Source organism: Spodoptera frugiperda, chromosome 6, assembly GCF_023101765.2.
Source record: "Spodoptera frugiperda isolate SF20-4 chromosome 6, AGI-APGP_CSIRO_Sfru_2.0, whole genome shotgun sequence".
NCBI classification, from domain to species: domain Eukaryota; kingdom Metazoa; phylum Arthropoda; class Insecta; order Lepidoptera; family Noctuidae; genus Spodoptera; species Spodoptera frugiperda.
Genome location: NC_064217.1, coordinates 584,296 through 605,036, shown reverse-complemented (window position 1 = coordinate 605,036; position 20,741 = coordinate 584,296). Strand labels below are relative to the sequence as shown.

At 35.8% G+C, this 20,741-nt stretch overlaps 1 protein-coding gene and 2 long non-coding RNA genes across 9 annotated transcripts in view; 2 read left to right on the top strand and 1 right to left on the bottom strand.

The window, feature by feature from the left end:
* Nucleotides 1–272: 272 nt before the first annotated feature.
* The window catches only part of LOC126910770 (uncharacterized), a 112,434-nt gene continuing 91,965 nt past the window's right edge, over nt 273–20,741 (bottom strand). Inside the window, exon 2 of the long non-coding RNA XR_007705373.1 lies at nt 273–598. This is a non-coding gene — a long non-coding RNA (uncharacterized LOC126910770). The remainder of the gene's footprint in view (nt 599–20,741) is intronic.
* On the top strand, nt 486–1,199 carry LOC126910771 (uncharacterized). The gene is made up of 2 exons (XR_007705374.1): nt 486–634; nt 683–1,199. It is a non-coding gene; the product is annotated as an uncharacterized LOC126910771 (long non-coding RNA).
* LOC118267767 (visual system homeobox 2) overlaps nt 18,829–20,741 on the top strand; it is a 74,802-nt gene continuing 72,889 nt past the window's right edge. For 2 of the 7 annotated variants that reach the window (XM_035581947.2, XM_035581943.2), the window contains exon 1: nt 18,829–19,629. In XM_035581947.2, the coding sequence (XP_035437840.1) occupies nt 19,329–19,629 (301 nt within the window). In that variant the 5' untranslated portion in view covers nt 18,829–19,328. The remainder of the gene's footprint in view (nt 19,630–20,741) is intronic. The other 5 variants (XM_050694385.1, XM_035581944.2, XM_035581945.2 and 2 more) reach the window with 4 other exon arrangements.

Below are 20,741 nucleotides of genomic sequence, written 5' to 3'. Positions count from 1 at the left end.
GCCAAAAAAATGGGAAATTTTATCAAAAAAGTTAAAATGCCAATAATTTGAAAACGGTTAAGTTTGGGATATGGGGTCCCATGGTCAAATCAGTCAGGAATGATGTAAACTATCACGTCTTAAAGGATTTAGGTCGACTTACCCTTTAACCCTGTATAGTATTATTTAATATTTTTATCTACAGGAATGTTATATTTATAGGTAGAGACGAGCTATCACGTACTGTTCCACTTACAAGAGAAGAGCAAAATATCTACATAAGTACGGTACATATGTATAGTACCCTAACCAAATAAGGCCTATGCCCCAATAAAGCCTATTTTGAAAATTTCCCTCTTCCCGATGTCAAATGGTCGCCAAAGTTTGTAGAAGTGTGCATGCACATTACTTAACTAATTTGAGCACAGCAAGCAACCCGTGCCGCGATTATGTTGGAACCTACAGACGAAAACAATCACGACGTGGAGCTCACTTTAGTTTTTATAAAATTCGAGTAGCGTAAACTGTTAGTATTTTTATATTTATCAGTATACGACGTGCCGTGTTTTGTCTGTATGACAATTATACATTTAGCCATCTCCTCACATTAGTGAAATAGCTATAATATCGGTGTATTTCATATAATCGTTGTTTTGTTTACCAATGTGCCATGCCCTAATAAAGCCTACAAAAAAACGTGTAGGCCTTATTACGGCATAGTTGTTTTTCAGTAATTTCAAAGAAAACGGATCACCAGCTTCTGTCAAAAAGAAAGCCAATGGATTTTGCAAAAGATGGAAAACGCTGTTAAAATGGTAGAAAGGGGTAAACGGGGTGAATAGATACAGAAAAGGGGTGAATGGATATCGGGAAATTCTTCATAGTATCTATTCACCCTTCGAATTTTATACACCCTGTTTTACCCGGTAGGCTGCTGCAGCCAGATATAACATCCAAAGAAGTACGCATCATCTAAAGAGTGGTTTCCACTACACGAAAGCTAGGTCGGTCGCTAAATTGGCTACAGAACAAGAAGTTATTCTCATTCGTTTGACTGATGCTGGGGTGCCGATGACTTCAAAGATGTTACTTGGGTATTACATGATGAGAAACTCGTTTAGCCTGATGTATAATGACAAAAATTAATTAATAAGATCTCATTACATTTATTATAAGCATTGACAAAGTTTTGTTATAATTAAGAAGTTGAATACTTACTAGTTTTTATTGAGGCCTTATTAAGACATAGGGTTCCCAATAAGGCCAAAGTGACACTTTAGTTATTTGTGTTTATAAAATTGTAAATTTTGTTTCTAAAGCCATTTTGTTGTTGTAGTAATGGCGTTAATTTGATCCCATTATTACAATGTTTAATAAATAAATATAACATTTTGAAATTATCAGCCCATTGTCATTTTAAACCTACGAGCTAGATGGTAATAAAAATAAGGTAGGCCTTATTTGGTTAGGTTACTTATATTGAGCATCAGCATTACCTATGTGTGTATGAAAACTGTTTCGATACTTAAAGGTATATGTATACTCCAGTTCATCCGTGATCATGGCGCTTGCAACAGTGCCGAAATATCTGAAACTCATAGACATAAATAAACATGGTAAATATCCCGTTTCAAGTTCTAGTACCAGTGTAAGTGACCATGTCAGTTTAAAAACTTATATACCTGAATTCTGAAGTAAATTAAACAAGATGTAATGAATACGGGTGTTTTTGTTACCTGTAGCTATTTTTGTACTAAATTCTAATCTACCGTTTAAATCGAAATACATCGTTCCAAGCCATGCCAAGCCATTTCAAAAAATATAGCAGGTAAATATTATTTTTCTATACTGTTTGTGAGGTGAAGTAGCAGGAAGGTCTTGTTTAAAAGAATAAACGTTATGGTTTAATGGTTATGATTATGGTGTTGAAAAAGATATATATTTCAGGACATATCAACAACTACATAAATTGGCCACTGCTGACTAAACCTCTTCTAGCATGGAGAAGATTTGAGCATTGATCACACTTGCTCAGTTCAGGTTGGCGATTTCTAACTTATAAATAGAAATTATAAGGCTAGGTCTCCTCACTATGTTTTCCTTCACCGTTTGTCAGTGGTGTCTAAATAATCTTAGAAAGTACATATAAGCTGAAAAGTCACATTGGTACTTGCCGTTGGTATCCTCATGCATGAGGAGCGGGCCGAGCGTCTTAAACCTCCGGGTCACAACGACATTATACTATTACAGGACACAAATAAGTAATTAATCACTAATGACAAATATAATACTTAATTAAGTAGTATATAATAAGACTGAAGTTTCAATAAAACTGCTGTGTAGTGTCTGCATATAATTCGCCAGGTGTCCTGTCAGTCAATATCTGAGAAGGAGTGCAGATGTAAGGAAGTGGCTGCGTCATCGTATCCATTGTTGTATGACATGTAGCATTGCAGGCGCATTGTTAGTTTTCTAACGATGTGTGTTGGTCTGTTGTGATGTTGTTGTAGTAATGGCGGTAATTTGTTAAAGTTATAAATTGAAAGTGATAGTACACTTACAAGGTAAGGAAACGTGTCTGGTGTATGTTATATGGATGTTTAGATGATGGTTATATGGATCACCCTCCGTAACATGGTAGTCAAAGTGAAATTTATTTCGATTTATCCTTAATTAGGTACTTTTGAAACCTTAAATTGAAATGTCCGTTAGTCTGTCTGTCAGTGAAGCTAGGGGCTCGTTCCAAAGTGTAGCATCGAATGGAGAAGAACAAGCAATAGTGATAACATAGGTAATTGGAGAAAAATAGGTGTAATATTTTATTATGCGCACTTCTGCCTTTGTGATTATGTGATATAATTTTGTGTAGAACTTAAAATACAATGTTTATTTACACGGGAGACTCGACCGCAGTGATAACATGGCCTTGCAGAAAGCTTGTGAAAACTGAGAGAATCTATTATAGGTAAGTTATAAAAACATTAGTCAATATATATATGTACCTATTATTTTTTCCATTTACATAACCAATAGGCCTAATAGCCTACCTACAGATACATATAGGTACCTAATATTTTACTACATCTTCAGATGTAGTAGACGTAGTTCCGCCTGGCCAATGACAGGATCCAATTCAAAGAGCTGACTGCCAACCTTCATAAATAAAGTAGCACTACAAGACGAAGAAAAAGGGAGAAAAAATTACAAATACAGTTTTGAACAAATACATGTGTTTGGATCATTAAAGTATAACAAAAACTATAATACATACTTAAAAAACGTAATTTAGTTTTCTATTTCTAGCACATTACTTACTATTGTGCCCAAATAATATAGAATGATTGATCCAATGTGTTTCTATTACTAGTTCCTAACATTGATAACCGTTTTGAAGCTATTTGAGTATAAATGCTTAAGATGCAGTTATATAACGTTAGAGACTGATTTAACATTTGTGTTTAAACAAATTATAACAGTAATTGTAGAGTATGTTACACGCTATTGCAAATGTTATATTGTTATACGTAGTTATAACAATATAACGTTATATAACTGCTGTGTGGGAGCACCTTTAGATGTGTAGCGAAATACGAGTGACAGAAATGAGATTATTGGAGGAAGCTTGAAAGTGGCGCTGGTTTCAGGGAAGCAATACGTAATTTAGGTACCTAGTAGCTATACCTAAAGTAGTTACCTAAATTGGGTACTATTAGCATTATTTGTATTTTTTTATGTAATCGTCTGTTTAATGTCATTGTTTCCATGATTTACATTGAACTGTATGGCTGTTACGTTGTTTAGGTGATCGGTTGATGTGCGATGGAAAACATTGATGTATTCTTGTAATTAAAATTATCATTAAATTGTAGGTACTACGAAAAGTAAGCTTAGGTGGCGGTCACTGTTGTAATAAACAGTCTGATACCATCGAGGCGAAATATGAAAGTGGTTTACCTAATCATTACCTATAGTGCTGAGAGAGGCAGATGGCAGTCGCTCCAGGGAACAGCAGATATAGGACCATTGCCATTGAGATCAGGGATACCGGTAGGTGATGTTGATCTTGTAAACTAACTGTAGTTGACATACTAACGTGTAGGTCTGGCAGTGTGTGTGGGTATTATATCAACGGAAACGAAATAGTGTTGTATACTTTTCACCTTTTGTTTTCCTACCATACTCCCCTTTAACCTCCCCAAAAACAAAGTTACAAAATACTTTAAAGAAATATGAATAATAATTCGAGTCCAAAATTGAATAGTGAATCACATGAATTGATTGTTATGTACTCATGAATCCGCTGTAAAAACGTAATGACGGTTAATGAATGGCTTTGTGACGCTTTACGCAAACGGCTCGGAATGGTTCTGAATGCGTAATCTCAACATTATGTAACAATCTAATCACCTCCCTCGGCGCGACGCCGCGTTTAGCTAAAAAATTAAATCCCCTTTCGCATGAAAGGCTTCTAATTACGAATTAGAGCGCATTGTATCGTAACGAAGTGTAACGGTCGCCGGCGGCCGTCGGCAGCGCTCGGCCGCGCTCGGTGCTGCTCGGTGCTGCTCGGCTGGTGCTCGGCGCTCGATGCCCAATCAATGTAATTAGCGCTCGCTGTCGACTGCGACCGTTAATGTTCAATTTGGCGCGTTGTCCGGCCAATGGAGTGCGCGCGGTCGGCTCGCGCGCCGCTGATTGGCTGCGAGCTGTGCAGCTCCTAATTATTGGCCGTGGCGAAACAATAGCGCGGTTTGATGTTCGACCGCGCTAATATGGCCGCCGGGCGCCGGGCGCCGCCGGGCCGTGACTATTGTTTTATCATTTATTAGCGCACAGTTGTAATGGCGGCGCCTGATTTATCGGTTGTTTACTACACGACTAGTAACTGTGACGCGATGGAGCAACTCAATCAACTCGGTCAGCTCACCCGGTAAGTTTATGTTATTTATTATTGTGTATACGTACGCCACTGATGTTACTTATTTGTTATTTACTTGTTACCCATTAAACGACAGTAACGTTGTTTTAAGATCAAACAAAGGGTTTTAAAATAGCGTTGTTCTCTATTATACTTTATCGCGTTATCCGGATAACATCACGCGTAATTTCGATAGTTAGAACTAGGTACATTTTCCTCATTTTCATCAAATAAGTATTTATCTAAGATACAACTGAACTGATTTTCGGTTATTTACATTCGATATTTGTATTTCTAACGACGTTTCTGTTTAAACGAGTTAAACATAGAACTACGTAATATTTACTCCGGCGAAAAATCTATTTAACAATATACCTATGTGTATTTCTTTGGGAAATAAATCTCGTTTCATTTAACTGTTTAGGTGTAGAGTATAGCAATAAGTAAGACGTACCTATCTGCCAATGTCCTTGTAGATGAAAGCGTTGCTCACCAAAGTAGGCTAACGTTAGGTAGTGGAGTCAAAGGCCTGATACAGAAAGCAGAACCTACAGAGATGCTGCGTTTCGTGACCAGATAGACGCGGCGCGTATTTTCCGGGCGAAATTCTCACTCTGGAGCTCTGACCACTGGTAGCTTAGATATATCTTGTTGGTACTTATATTTTAACATGATTTCTTTAAGAAACATTTAAAAAAATCAGAATAAAAAATAAATAATGTGTATGACTATCATTGCTAAACAATTATTTTCGTAACCTCCGTTTACGTTAGTAAGATCATAACACAAAAAATTTGGTAAAACAAAAATATATTTTTAGCATAGACCAATAATAAGCTATTAATTAAACTGTCCATGGTTTTCTTCATTCCTGACCGCTAACGTAAAAATCTAAATACCTACGTATCGAATTAGATCTTAGGTTTATCGTAACGAAGTTAGTTTGAGTGGATTGTTAAGATTGAACATTACAGAAACTATTTAATTATAAACAATATTATTTTTACTTAGGTCCTAGCATACTAGAAACATAGCACAAATGTTATAAATGACCAGAAAATTTCAATCGGATAAACCGCTTCTCTTAATCTTCACAAGTAATAGGGATGATGACGGAGTATGAAAATTAAAAATCTATTTAGTCCGTCAGTAAGGTAATGAAAACTATTACACACTTATTTTTTTTTTATTTGTCATACAAGATAACAATATATACTTAGATAAAATGAATGAAAGTTTAGGAGTGGGAGCAAATACGTCATTTCTACGTATAAAAAGTACCTAGAAGTGACATCACGCGACATTTCAAATTGATATATCTTCGAAAGTGATTGTTTTCGTAAGAATAATGTTTTAAAGTAATCTACAAAATGGTCACTAAAATAAACATTAATCATTTATGCTATTTTCTTTTTATTTCATCTTCTTCTTTTCTTTTATTACTAAATTAAATAAGTCATAATAAGCGTCATAATATTGACGTGTAAAAGTGTTATTTTATAATCTATTTACAGAAATAAATATCATTTATCATTTAAGCCCTTAGTCTCCTTATAAAGTTATATTAAAACGTACACTGCAGGTTTGTCTCGTGCTATTGCTATTAATGAAATGTGAACACAAAATCATAAACTTCCTATTTCTAAAATGTTCAGTAGATGTCCAAAACCAAATAGCTCTTCATTCAAGACTAACATATTAAGATGTTATTTTGGGTATTCTCAGGTGTTCTAAAACGTTTGATATTTGTAATTATCAATTTACATATTTAGCTTTTGTTTATTTAATAAATGGTGATGAAATCACATGTAGTCGTTACTACGATATAAATGGATTGATTATATTATTTCGAAATAGACTTAATTTCTTAATTATTAAGTCTCAAACCATGTGACATATCGGTATGAATAGTACTTACCTATAACTTTGTAAATATTGTAGAGAAAACTTCGCTTACCATTACAAATGTCCACACATTGTTTTACAAACTACCGATAAACAATCAAATGCTGGTACATAGCAATAGCAATACATATTTTGAAGCTTGTGATATGATATAATATAATCATTGATAACGTATCAGCTGTAAGACGTCCACTACTGAACATAGGCCTCCCCCAATGACTTGTAGATGATATTATATATATATTAATCTATGACGTAAATAAAATATATCTCTTGAAGTATGGTAATAATCTGATAGTGTAAAGTTGTTGGGTATTGGCTCTGATGCTAAATGATCAGTTAACGAATTAATTGAAATGTCAATGTGCCACTGAAACTCGACAAGCTATGTCAAAACTTATTTGGACTAAACTAGCATGTACTTACTTATGCCATTTGTCTAGTAGGGAATGGGGGTTAACGGGGGACGGTAGACTGAGTTACTGACACTGACTGAGTTAGATTGACAGTAATCAGGTTAAGTTTATAGTTTAGTCAAACTAAATCTGTTAACTTCAGTCAGATAAAAATCATGATCTCAATCTCCAGTCCAAAGCTAAATATTCCTGGATATACTTATTGGTTGAACAAGAAGTCATTATGGAGTATGAATATGGAGGAGTATGGAGAAATATAGATACTAGCAAATCGACTAAATAATAACGGTTTTAATTTAGCTACCGATATACATAGACGAGTGTATCTCTTTAATGTTTGGGGTGTATAGTTGTTGTGATTGGCCATTCACATTCGACACAATATTTCAAAATATGACATCCACATACAATCATAAATCTCGTTAATGATATTAGTCCAGCGTGGTGGCAGCCCTGGGCGCGAGGCGGCGGGTGGCGGTAGGGTTGCCACGCCCCGCAACTTAGGTTTTTTAATCAACCGCCCTCTGTCATTAGTATTCCGTATAATGGAGAGCACATAGGCCCGCGCCGCCGCCGCGCCCGCCGCCGCTCTAATGCGTTTACACAACACTATGTAGGCACTAATATATCGATATATTATATAGCCGCTGTCACTCCTCCACACTCGACACGTAGCTACTGTTATACCTACTACACGTGTCATGTCAGTACACGGTTAATAAATTAATAGGTATCAATCTCATAATTACATGTCATTTTTACATAATATAGAATTTATTTTCTTGCTTTCTGACTATAGCACCTGTACGATGTTAAGTAGGTATAGACTGCATGTAAGATGGTTAGTCAAACCAGATTAATTTAGGTAATCATGTAGGTACTTAATAAATGTAGCTGTTTGATACATCATGAACGTGTCGAGATGGACAGAATAGAGAATGAATTTCCAAAATGTAGATAAACTGGTACAACCAACGAGACGATGCAGTCCACAATGAATATTCAAGCAAGTCTCCTAATAAAGCCGCGGGGCGTGCAGCCAAAAGCCAACTCGTTCGCAGCTTCAAATATCTAACAAAAATAAAACGTCGCGAGCTGTCGACACAAAACGATACGCGTCGCAAAATGCCTATAACTGAGTTTGGTGGGGCTCATAGGTTGCATAGAGGTGCAATGGGTGCGCAATTATGCACCCTCCGGCCGAGGTGGCGGCCCACCCCAGCGCCCCCTGCCGGCGCCCGCGACACTCAATAAAAAGTAGTGTTGCGCGAATTTGTGGTGGCCCTACGTGCACGTCACTGCGTCAGGGTTGCCACCAAGGTTCATGCTGGATGTTATGGCAAGGAATATCAAACAACTTATTTTTTATTAGTTTAAAGTTTAACTTTAATGCAACTTAACTACTTATTTTTAAGATTTTTAGTAGTACTGTGTGTGTAAATTTAACGAGTGTTTTTACTGAATGATTAATAAAAATGTGTATTGAATGACTAAACAAAAAAATCGTCTTAGTGCTTTAAACGCTTTGTCATTTTCATAATTGTTTATCAATTTTTTGCTATTAAAGAATACTCGGTAGCAGATACCCATTTACTTAATAATAAACTTAAGTTTCAGGTGTTAAAAGATCGTACTTTGTCTGAAGTATCTTTAATTTATTTATATGATGACGACACTTAACACAAGCTAATTATGTACGTCAGTGTTACAGTGAAATTGAATGATTTTATTGAAATGGATTACAATTACAGTAGGCACAATTATTGGACTGCTTTTGCTGTTTACACTTATACTATCTTTAACTTATTGTGTAAAACTTTTTTGAAGTTATCAATAAATAGTACAATCCTGTAGTTTACAGCAAATTAAATTGACATAATTAGTATAACCTACGCTACTTATATCAAATGTAAATAAATTAAAGCTTTGCTGTGGAAAACCTGTTACATTTTGGTCATAAATGTTGTAAAAATCTAATTTGTTTACCTGTTCTAATGTTTATTTGCTAGTTAAAACTAACAAAATTGAGAATAAATAAGTAATAACGGAAAAATGAACCAATCAATTAAATGTTTTAAGAAGAGTTTTTAGTTAATTCGGTATGTATCACGATAGTTATTACAATAATACAGTACACTGTTAGTAAAAGTTGTGCTTTGACAATAAACTAACTATGTCTAAATGACTCTTCCAGCTAGACAATAAGACAACGTTAACCGAGTAGGTTTAATTAAACTATCTCGCGATTAGTACGGGGCAATAGTTAATATTCCCAACTTGACAGGTTTAATATTTATTTTGAAATGAAATATTTATTGTGAAGAAAGTTTTCTATGAATTTTGAGTGAGATTGTGTGCTATGGTGTGAAGTCGTATTTTTTGCGTAAAATACTCGTATTATATTTTTTTATAAAATAACTAGAAATATCATTAGTGTATCAATAAATCAATTAACCCGTGCTATAGAAACGTAGACTTACGTGAGAAATTACCTGTGTTCATTTTCGAACATAATTATAATCTACCTACTAGTAATATTAATGTGTGTAATAATAGGTCGACGCAATTTGTTTTTGGTGTATTAGGCAGGTTTGGTGTATATTTTAATAGTGTTAAGCGTTGTTTAAAGTGAGTGAGGTTGCATGAGGTATTATTATATGGTTATAATAGGCCTAGACGTGTCCTATGATTCATTCGAGTCAGTTACATCATATTTTAAAATTGGTGGATTTATGTCAATTTATATCAGAATCTCGTTGAGATGGTAGCAGCCTCTAATAATAGATAATCTTAAGATGTCATTATTATTGTAAAGCAATTGCTTAATCTGTCTTCTTGCCTTTATCACAGTAACTAGACAGATTGTCCCACACCAATGCAATACGGAGGAAAAGTACCATAAAAAGAAACACAGTACCTTGGATAATTTGACTAAGAGAAGACTTTATAAATGACTGACGGGTATTACCAAAAATTTAACTGCCAGAAACATATTGCACTGTTATCATATAAATTATGTTTCGCTAAACAATATAGCATGATTGAAGCAGGATTATTAATTAGGGTATAAGTACGGTAATGTTTTTCGAGTAAATTGAAGGAAAAAGTATAATTGAAGGAAAAAGTAAAATAAAAGAGCCTTACAGGACTTCGCCTAGGAATGTTGTTAAGAAATAGTAAATTGTACCTGTGGTCTTTGTTAAAACCTTGACGCTGTTATTTAGGAAAAATAATCCTTTTGATGAAGCTTTCTGAAAATGATAAGTTCTAAAAAGTTATCATAATTGAAATGTACCTAATACCTAGAGTCAGTTTAAGTGTTCGATTTTGTTAAGTCTGGAAATATGTGAAAAGAATATGATTATATAAAATTATTAGTAAATAATGCTGCCTCATTGGTCGAGTGGTCGCAACAGCGACTGCCGAACAAGTGGTCTCGGGTTCGATTCCCGGGTCGGGCAAAGTATTACTGGGCTTTTTTCGGATTTTCGAAAATTTTTTGGTAGTAGCACGGAGTCTGGAATTGTGTCCAGGATATGGCAATAGGCTCACCCCCTATTACATGGGACTTATAACACAAATGGTGAAAAGTGGGTGTACATTGTATAGCGGCATTACGTGCTGTAATGTGCATGTGTACCTCTGCCTACCCCTTCGGGGATAAAAGGCGTGACGTTGTGTGTGTGTGAATAGTAAATAATATAGTTAAAAAACTTACTTTATCTATGTGTTATGACAATCGAATTGTATTTTGTTTATTATCTTATTTTATTAAGGACAACAAACATCACTATATTAAACATAACATACTAATGAAATTGTAAAATAATAGATTTAACAAATGCACTACTCACAACGTTGTTACAGATTAGGTACTTAGCAATAACAATGAGGCAAATTTGTTCCATACTTACTATCTACACACTAGTGACCGGTTGTAGCTTTGCTTCTGTAGTATTCCTTGTCTTTTCGGTGACTGACAATTATTTAACATACAAAGTACCTACATTCGTATCACTACACTCATACAATAGAATGATGAGGCATATTGGTTACAAAAATGTAACACCCTTGTGAAGAAAAAAATCAACTGACTCTCGGATAATGATTTCTTTCTTAACCTTCATGATGAATGAATTTCATAAACTAAATATTATTTATCGATTAGCTGAGTCATTACTTATTTTAAAACTACTACACCTAGCTTCACTGACAGACAGACTGACGGACAATTCAATTTGATGATTCAAAAGTGCCTAATAAAGGATTAATTGAAGTAAATAACTTCCTCCATTTGAATTTTAATAAAGTTGCAGTACGTAGTGTAGCAGGCTATAGGTTCCTACGTATTATTTACGTGCTTATGCTCTCTCTGCTCTGTTACCTGAATCTACTTTTTTTAAACGTCACGCGTTTTATCTCCTAGGGGGTAGGCAGAGGTGCACATTACGGCACGTAATGCCGCTATACAATGTACACCCATTTTTCACCGTTTGTGTTATAAGTCCCATGTAATAGGAGGTGGACCTATTGCCATATACTGGGCACAATTCCAGTCTCCGTGCTACTACTAAGAAATTATCGGAAAATCGGAAAAAGCCCAGCCATACATTGCCCGACCCGGGAATCGAAACCTAGACCCCTTGTTCGACAGTCGCACATGCGACCTCTCGACCAAAGACGCAGTCTGAATAATCTAAATGAAAGGAAAGCAAAACCAAGTTGAGATCTGAGTACTTGATTGAATAGTCATTAGGCGTGTAGGTACTGATCGTGTAAGTACCAAGTACTCTTGGCGCTTGTCATGATGAGAGGCGAGATATTGAGGAGGCCTGTATTGAACTTGTATGTGCAACCCGTCAGATTTGTTAACCGAAAATGAAGGCACTCGTTTTTAATGTTGATTTGTGGAAGCGCCTATAGACTTAAATGAAACTACAAGTATTACTAGTCCACAGAAGCATAATAAAACTAAAATAAATATTTCAATGAAAATATAAATAAAAAAATTGATGTTTCAGACAAAATAAATAATTATATTAAACAAGTATTATTCTGTATGAACAGCTCCATGTTCCTTGACCACAGAAGAGCTGTAATGTTGTAGGTTGTCTAGGAATGTTACGGACATGCGGCGCGGCTCTAATAATGTCTTATTTGTAAAGAGTGTTCAAATTAGCCCAAAGTTTTCGTATTTCATCAGCCAAGATGATAACAAATTGTTGTTTAAATTAAGTCTTAAGACGTTTCCCCACACGGTATTTATTTTCTGGATCGTACAATTATTATGTAGGTACCTATCATAAATATTCCTTTAGATACTTTCAAGAGCTTCTTTTCTTGATTTTTTTACTAATGATTCGTGAAGCAAACCTCAAAGTACAGATTACTTAAGTAATATATTGTGTCATGTCTCTGGGACACATCCGAGTTCATTATTTGTTGTTTGTTTTAATAGTTGTATCTGCCGTAGATTGTGATCCTTGCATACAGGAGTTGCTGTCTTTTGTCAAGTTTATTGTCAGTAGCAGTAATACGCATTGAGTGTTTTAACCACAAACGTCACTCAAACATATTGAGTAATATTGTTCAAATTTTAGATTAAAAACTTGTCTGAGGCTATTTCTTCGCTGTTCTATTTGTGGTTGCCATTCACAGAATATCTTAGTGCTCATCTGTGTAACAAAGCAGTGCATATGTTTTTTCTTCTAAAATTGGTAATTGAAAACAGTTGTTCTCATATATCCATACTAACAAAGATTGTAACTGATAACCAATTTAATTGAAAATCAGTTGTTTAATGGCCTGTAGTATTTAATTAGATCCTTGATTGAGTAAAAATGGTTTTATTTGAGAGAATTATTACATGAAAGATCAATGGCGTTCATTTGTAATAACTTGGTACTTACTTTTTATCCAGATGAAAAATAATTCTAAACTTTTTTTAAATCTCAGTATCTGTAACTGAATTGAACTTGAAATTGTACTAAAACCCAGTTAATTTTAACATTATTTGTTTGAAAATTAATTGCATCTACCTAAATAGTAATTTGGAAAATTATTATATTTTTTTCATTAATATGTTTTATAAAAAGTTGACACACACATTGTCTTTATGTATGTTTATTGATTAGAAATTAATTTGTTTTACTTTGAGACTTTTTGTTCAGCGCATTTTATTTTAGATTTACCTATATCTGTAAAAATCCTAGGTTATGTAATTAAACATCGAGTATCAATTAGTTTTAGAAAAAATTTGTCATTTTCATTTAAGTATCTTCGCTTTCCTTGGTTGGTTTAAGAAACCTTTTATAAATAATAAGTAACCTTACCTATCTGCTTACAGATCTACCTAATAGAAACTGCTAAAAAAATTGATGATTAAGTGCCTAATCTATTTTCCTATCGACTGATATAGAATACAATCGATATGATAAATGTTCATTACTTATTTTCTGTGTTGCGACTGTGCAACATTGTACTTCTTGGTGATGTTACATCCCATATAACTGTCACTTTCGCTTTCAATTAGTAGGTAGTCCTCTATCAGTTGTTAAATAAATATACCAATATTTTCCATGCTACCGTACTTACCTAATTGCATAGTTTTTAAAACGTACAAAATACTAAATATATTCCCCTGTAGTCATTACCTATAACCTACATAGATTACTGTCATATTTCCTCATATAGGTATTTACATAAAGTTTTTATCGATTTTACGAAGAAAGATTAAAACCTGAGCAATATAATATATCTATCTTTCTAAGTAGTTCTCCATAAGTAAGTTATATTTAAACAATCATTCATATTATTGATATTCTATTTAAATATTAATTGTGTATAATGAAATTAAATAAAACTAATAATAACTATGTATTTACAATGCATTATTTAAATAATTAATGTTTTTTTTATTAGGTATAGAAACAGATACAGAAATATGTCTTACTTCTGGAAATCAACCACTTAAGTAAATATATAAGAACCCAATTAGAACACTGATTGATGTTCGTACAGTACGGCCAGTTAGGCTACACGAACTAAACTAAACAAAAAGATTCTAACGCTAGAAAGATTCTAAAAACACAAATCCTAATAGGCAGGTTGTTAAGTTATCCGTGTCATTATAAGTTAGCACATTGTTCATGTTTTTTAAGATTGCTCTTCTAATAGTAATTGAGCGGTTGACCGGTTGCTGTTCAATGTGATGCGGGTTCGATTAATGCGTCAGGAAAAGTATTTTTTTCTATCTAAAGGACCACCTTTTAACCCTCATGAGTTGGAGAGCACGATATGTCACCGCTCGCAGCTGAACATCTATACTGGTACTTAAGTAGGTACCGGTCAAAGATCTGAGAACAGATCTAACCAGCAATGTATACGAATTACCTGTCCACTCTTTGTGGAGGACAGATAGAAGTAAGTAAAGGAACTTAGTTTTAATAAATGTGCCCTCCACACCACAAATAGTACCTAATTGTGAAAAGGCCTGGGAGATAGATAAGAAAACACTTCTGCTAGTGTGTAGATGGGAATCTAATCCTAAAACTTATTGTGTCAGACCAAGTGTTCAGTTCATAGTCCTATATGTATAAAAATGAGTAAAAGTAAGTAATTAGGATCACTGTGTATTATAATAGATAGGAAATAAAATGTTAATGCTGATAAAGTTTATGCATAGGTTCAGGTTCAACAAATAAAATCTTCTGTCCTCCTGAATATGATATGTATAGTTCACACGTTTCATAGACAATCATTACACTATTCACGATTGTTTTTATTCTACTGAAGTAGTAAATGTGAAGAAGAAAACTATACAATATATTGTATAGATTTCCGCAACGTAATGGCTGGTTATACCTATTCTATGTAGGAAATAAGACACGACTGGAGAAATATTAAACTTAGGTAATTCTAGTTGCATATTTTTCAGATGTTCATTTTACATTACGGGCTTACCTGTTAATTTTTATTAAATGCAACTAAGTAATTGTTAGGTTAGATTAGGAATTGAACTTGAACGCGTTATTTATTCGTACGTTTTATATGATTTTCTTATTGTTCTGGTTGAAACTATACTAGATCACAAGACAATATTTGAGCAGATTTAGCCCAAACAAACAATGCCCGTGACACCTACCTAACGTGTATTGTGAACACGTGACGCGGTGGCAGACAGCAGACAGCGTGGCAGCGGCGCAGTAATAGACACCGCCAGCGCCACAATATTATTGTCAAACAAAGCCATAGAGCACACAAAACGTCTTCACCTTAGAAGCGCTGCAAAAAGAGAAAGTCGTCGTGTGAACGCGACGCGGCCGTGATCCGCTTGTCACAACACAAAGGCGGGGCCTGACGTGCGCGGGCGCGGCATTGTGCGCGTAAACTGAGCCGCCCCCTCCCCGCGCCCCGCCCCGCTGCGCGCGCGCACCGCCGCCGGACGCCGCGCGTGAGAACACACCTTCATTGTGCTCACTACACAAAACATATCTTTCAGTTATTATACACGACAATATACTAACCTGTATTACATTTTCTATCAAATAGTACCTGTCTAAGCATAATATCTAAATAACATAAATGATTTTGAAACTGAAATTAAAACGGATAGATACTACCTACCCACTGTTGTCCACATTACTTTATTAATTATGTTGAAACTGATACAAATAGTTTCAGCAAAAAGTAGTATAGCACACAGAGGTCTCTACCGGTTGGTTTGTGAAGAATTATTTCCTACTATCTCGATTATTTGTAAGTGAAGCAAAAAGTTATTTATTTGCAATGAACAATGTGATGAAACTTTTCCATTTCTTCTTGCGTTAGAAGTAAAGGTTTCTTTCATGCCAAAGTTGAAGTAAAATCATTTATTTCAATTATGTACATTATTAGCATAAGGCAGCCTTTTTGTTGCTCTATTTGCTCGTTCTAAAGTATAGATTCCTATGGAGAAGAATGGGTAACAAACTCCATAATTTTTCAATCAGTTTCACAATACAATTCTTGCTGACATTGTTTATTTTTTGGGAAATGAAAACTCATAAAGAGTTTGTACAGGATGTTGAAAGCTCTATCGATAAATAAAATTGAATAAATTACCCACGATGCATTACATTAAAATCTTGCTAAAACACCTTTGTAGGTATAGTGTAAACAAAATAATTAGGCAATGTCACCTTGGCTGAAAGTTTGCAATTATGATTTTTGGTTTAAATGTTTTCAATAACGTAGTATTTTATTTGTCAATAAGTTGATGATCTGATGATGTACGTTATAATAATGCATCGCGATATTTGACTATGTATATTGGCGATAAATACCTAGGTATTTAGAAGCGCGTGTAAGGTGAGTTTAGTATGGCAACACGGATAAGTCTATCGATGAATACCTACCAGGTTAGATTATTAACCAAAGCTTATTCTTTTTTGATATTTTAAAGGATCTTAGAATCTAATTACCTTAATACAATAATTATCAGATTTAATAGTAGCGAGAAGTAGTTCATGATAGGAATTTTCTGCAGTTTAAAACAAGCCTTATTAGCTCATATATGTAGAATAAACTCAAGTCTTTAATTCCTTGATGATTAGTAAGCTTCTTCCAGTTGTGTAGTATTCTTTTCCCGAGAAGGTAAATGTAAGTCATTTTATCTACTGTATAAAGTGACTGAAAGTATTAATTGTTCATTATTATGTTATCGGCTAATTCATGTAACTGTTTGACGAGGAACTTGACTAACTTCAACAATGCTAGAGGCTCATAATGAAGAGCATGTCACATCGACACACGACGCGGCGAAAGTCGCGCTGCTATTGACAGTCAGTTGTCAAACAGTTAGGGTATGTCTCTAAGAAAACTATAATATGTTTATTTCTTTTGCTGAATTTGTTCTGTATAGGAGCAAGATGTAAAGTAAATTATTTTATTGGAAATAAAATTCCTGATGCTGAAAATTGACAATCCATTTTCATTAAAATAATAATCAACTTTTTCTATTATAAAAAACCCTAGTACACACGCATGTATACAACCTGTATGAACGTTTGTTAAAGCAAAACAACAGCAGTGGTAGTTTCTTAGTAGTGTTTAGTTTGTAATAGAGGAATAATGATGCAGGTACGAAAATATCCAATTTGGTCCGGTAGTTTGGAAGTTATGAGCGGACAAACACTAATAGTGATTCTTTTTTAATTATATTGTGTTTTTTAATAATTGTTTTAATTATATACATGGTGACATTAAATAAATCTACATGATTTATTTAGTTTTGATTAATTACATTATATTACATAGAGTTTATTTACTCAATAAATTTTAATAATTTACACATCTCTGTGAATTGGTTTGTATCCAGTAGTGGTATAGATCTGTGTGTTTCACAACTTACTAATTTCAAACTTTTTCGGCAAACCTTCGCTGTCAGTGACTTAATGCTAAAACAATATTGGCAGTTCCATTTTAGTTCTATATAATAATATGTATTAATAAATACAGTTAGATCAACCATCAGGAGGTACAGATACATGTATTTAACTTACTACTAAGTATCGCCAAGCTGTTCAACAATTTAATTTTGTTATTCGTTACTTGCCTAACTACGATACAGTAAAGTCTAAGTCAAAACATTTATTTGTTTACTAAGTGAAATCTTAATTTGCACTTACAACTTAGTGATAATACCTTACAACTAGAGTAGTCATAATAATTGCTTGCATAAACAAAAAATATGTCGATTCGAGAGATGAATTGGCTGAATAACTTAGATGGGATTTAAGTAACTATCTGCATCTTGTAGAAAGGATCAACTTCATACCACAGTTTGTAGTGCAGACAATAGCCGCCTCTCTTATACCTGCAGTAACTGAGATAGAACTCCATTGATCTACTACAGCGCCATCTATGGTGTAACATTTTAGTTGTCAGCTGTTTTATTGAAATTACTGAGAAGTAAGGATACAGGGTGCAATGCAAGATTAATTAATATTTACTGACAGTTAATATGTAAGAGAATGAGTTCTTTTTATAAGAAAATCTCTGCACGGTTAAAATAATAATCACAAATAAATGTATCTAAGAAGTAATTACTTTTGCAATTACCTACTACACAAGTACCTACCTGCATAATTAAAATGAGTGTAAACAGGAATGTATGGAGTGTAGTATAGGCAATGAGCCGAGGCAGGCGGGCAGTATTGTGATACGTGATTATGTGAGTAGTGTATGCAGGCAGGTAGAGTTTCAGCAGAAAACGACCAATGATTGATAATGCAGCATTATGAGCAGACGCAGGCTTTCACGCGCCTCCGCCGAGCGACGGAACACCGCGCCCCCCTCCCGCCAGCGCCTATTCATTTCTTACAATTAATCAAAATTAAATCAACCGCCACAATACAACTCATTTCAATGTCTAACTACTCGCGGTAGAGTTCCATTTCAGGTGGCACGCAGTTGAATAGGCGTGTCCCCGCGAAGAAATCTGGCCAATACAGTGCGGTAACAAAATATCCGTATTGGCTATTAGTAGGCCCCGCCCGCGCGGGCTGGGGGGTTGGCGCGCGCGGCGCCAAACGACGTAACTCTGCGGAGCTCCGCGGCGCTTACGTCGTACTGCGGGGCGGCGCGCCGCGCGCGGCCCAGGAGCGGAAGGTCGCAGGAGGCGCGCGCCGCGCGGCGGATACGACGTGTCGGCAGCGAGCCGCCGCCTGACTCACGCGGCCGGGGGGTGCTCGCCGGCCGTACTGCTGCCGGGCGGCGCCGCGCACAGAAGCGCTGCAGACGCCGCGGCGAGCGCTCGTGTCGTGACAAACTGACAATCAAAACGATATTTTTCGCGAATTTTCCACCGCCTTGGAAAAACTCTAAAATATTTCTTTCAATTTTAAAATCTTCAGCCTAAGACTTAGGCCTAATTTTATGTAGACAAAATAGTTATTATCTAGGGGTAGGAAGTGAAACAAAACTTTGTGTGAATTAAATGAAAACATTAGCATTAAGAATAAATAACAGCACGACCTAAGTAAATTGTGATAACATAAATGATAAGACAAGATGTACAATAAGAGGAGAGTAATGTAAAGTCGCTGCGCTACCAGCGAGCAAGCAGAGCGATGCAAGCAATGAGTGCCAACGCGAGCGCGCCGCGTGCGCCGCAGCGGTCGCCGTTCGCGATCCAGGAGCTGCTGGGGCTGTCGGACAGCCGCGAGTCCCGCGAGCGATACTTCGAGAGCCGCGACGGAGACCGCGTCCTCAACCTGTCGGAGAGCCGCGAGCCGCGCGCTGCGTACGCGCCGCAGTTCCCGCTGCCCGCGTCCATGGCCAGCCGCGTGGCGTACGCCGCCGCCTTCAACGCGCAGGCTGCAGTGGCCGCCGCCTTCCTGCCAGGCCCGCCACTATTACACCCCCCGCCTGGTGAGTCACTGCTCCACTTCTACCACAACTCCTCACAAACTTACTACAACACAGTTATGATCCAAACACAGCTGACTTACAGTTGGTTTGGGTAGGATTCGTTCCATGACCGTACCGTACTTATGCACATCGAACAATCACATCAAAGATATCACTAATAGGGTGCTCTAGGAATTAAAATACATATTATAAACATGATCCAAACATTTGGGCTTATATAGCCTTATTGCAGCTCTGTATCTGTCCTGATAGCTGTAAACACAGAATTCAGATGTTATTATATTGAGCAAACCAAATAAAAACATGTTTCTTAAACTGGTGTAATGCAAAATGAGTAGCGTGCCGTCGGCAGTGTTCAGGTGTGCCTGCAGACTACATGTATGTGTGTGTGTGTATGTGGTATTGTGTGGCCGCGCCGTTTAATTAGCGTTTTGTCTTATTTGTTAATTAGCGTACAATGCCGCGCTTTGTCGCGCCGCCGCCGCGCCGCCGCCGCACCGCCGGCTCCGGTTACCGGCCGCCACTCGTACGACTCTGTGCATTACATCTACTACTTGAGTCTTATAATTAACTTCTCAATAATGAGAGCTATCCGCGAACCATGCACTAAATTCTATGTCGCCATTGGCGGATACAGAATACCAGATATTTACTATTTCTTAATAGACGAATGTGAATATAAGTACAATTATTTAACAGAGAGAACCCCTAGAATCGATCACATCACAGTTAACAAATTGTAAAACTCAGTAATAGTTGGTACAAAGTTGTAAAATCTCAGTCGTAGCGAGAAGATTAGATGAAGTGTAGCACATTACTAGGTACATAGATATTTATCCTCCTTTATAGACAGCTGACAAACAGTCTGTACCTATATCGTAAGAAGATTTGTACGTTACTCTTTATAATGTAAGGCAATAACGTTACTACTTTCTATAATGTAAATTAAAATAATTAGTTAACCGACTTCATACATTCTGTTGGTACGATGCACATAAGTTAAGATTAAAGTAAAATTAATTCAATACTAACGCCTTACAATACTTCAAGGGGCAAGTGAACGAGAATAATATTTGATACGGCAAATAATAAATATACCTACCTATAAAAAC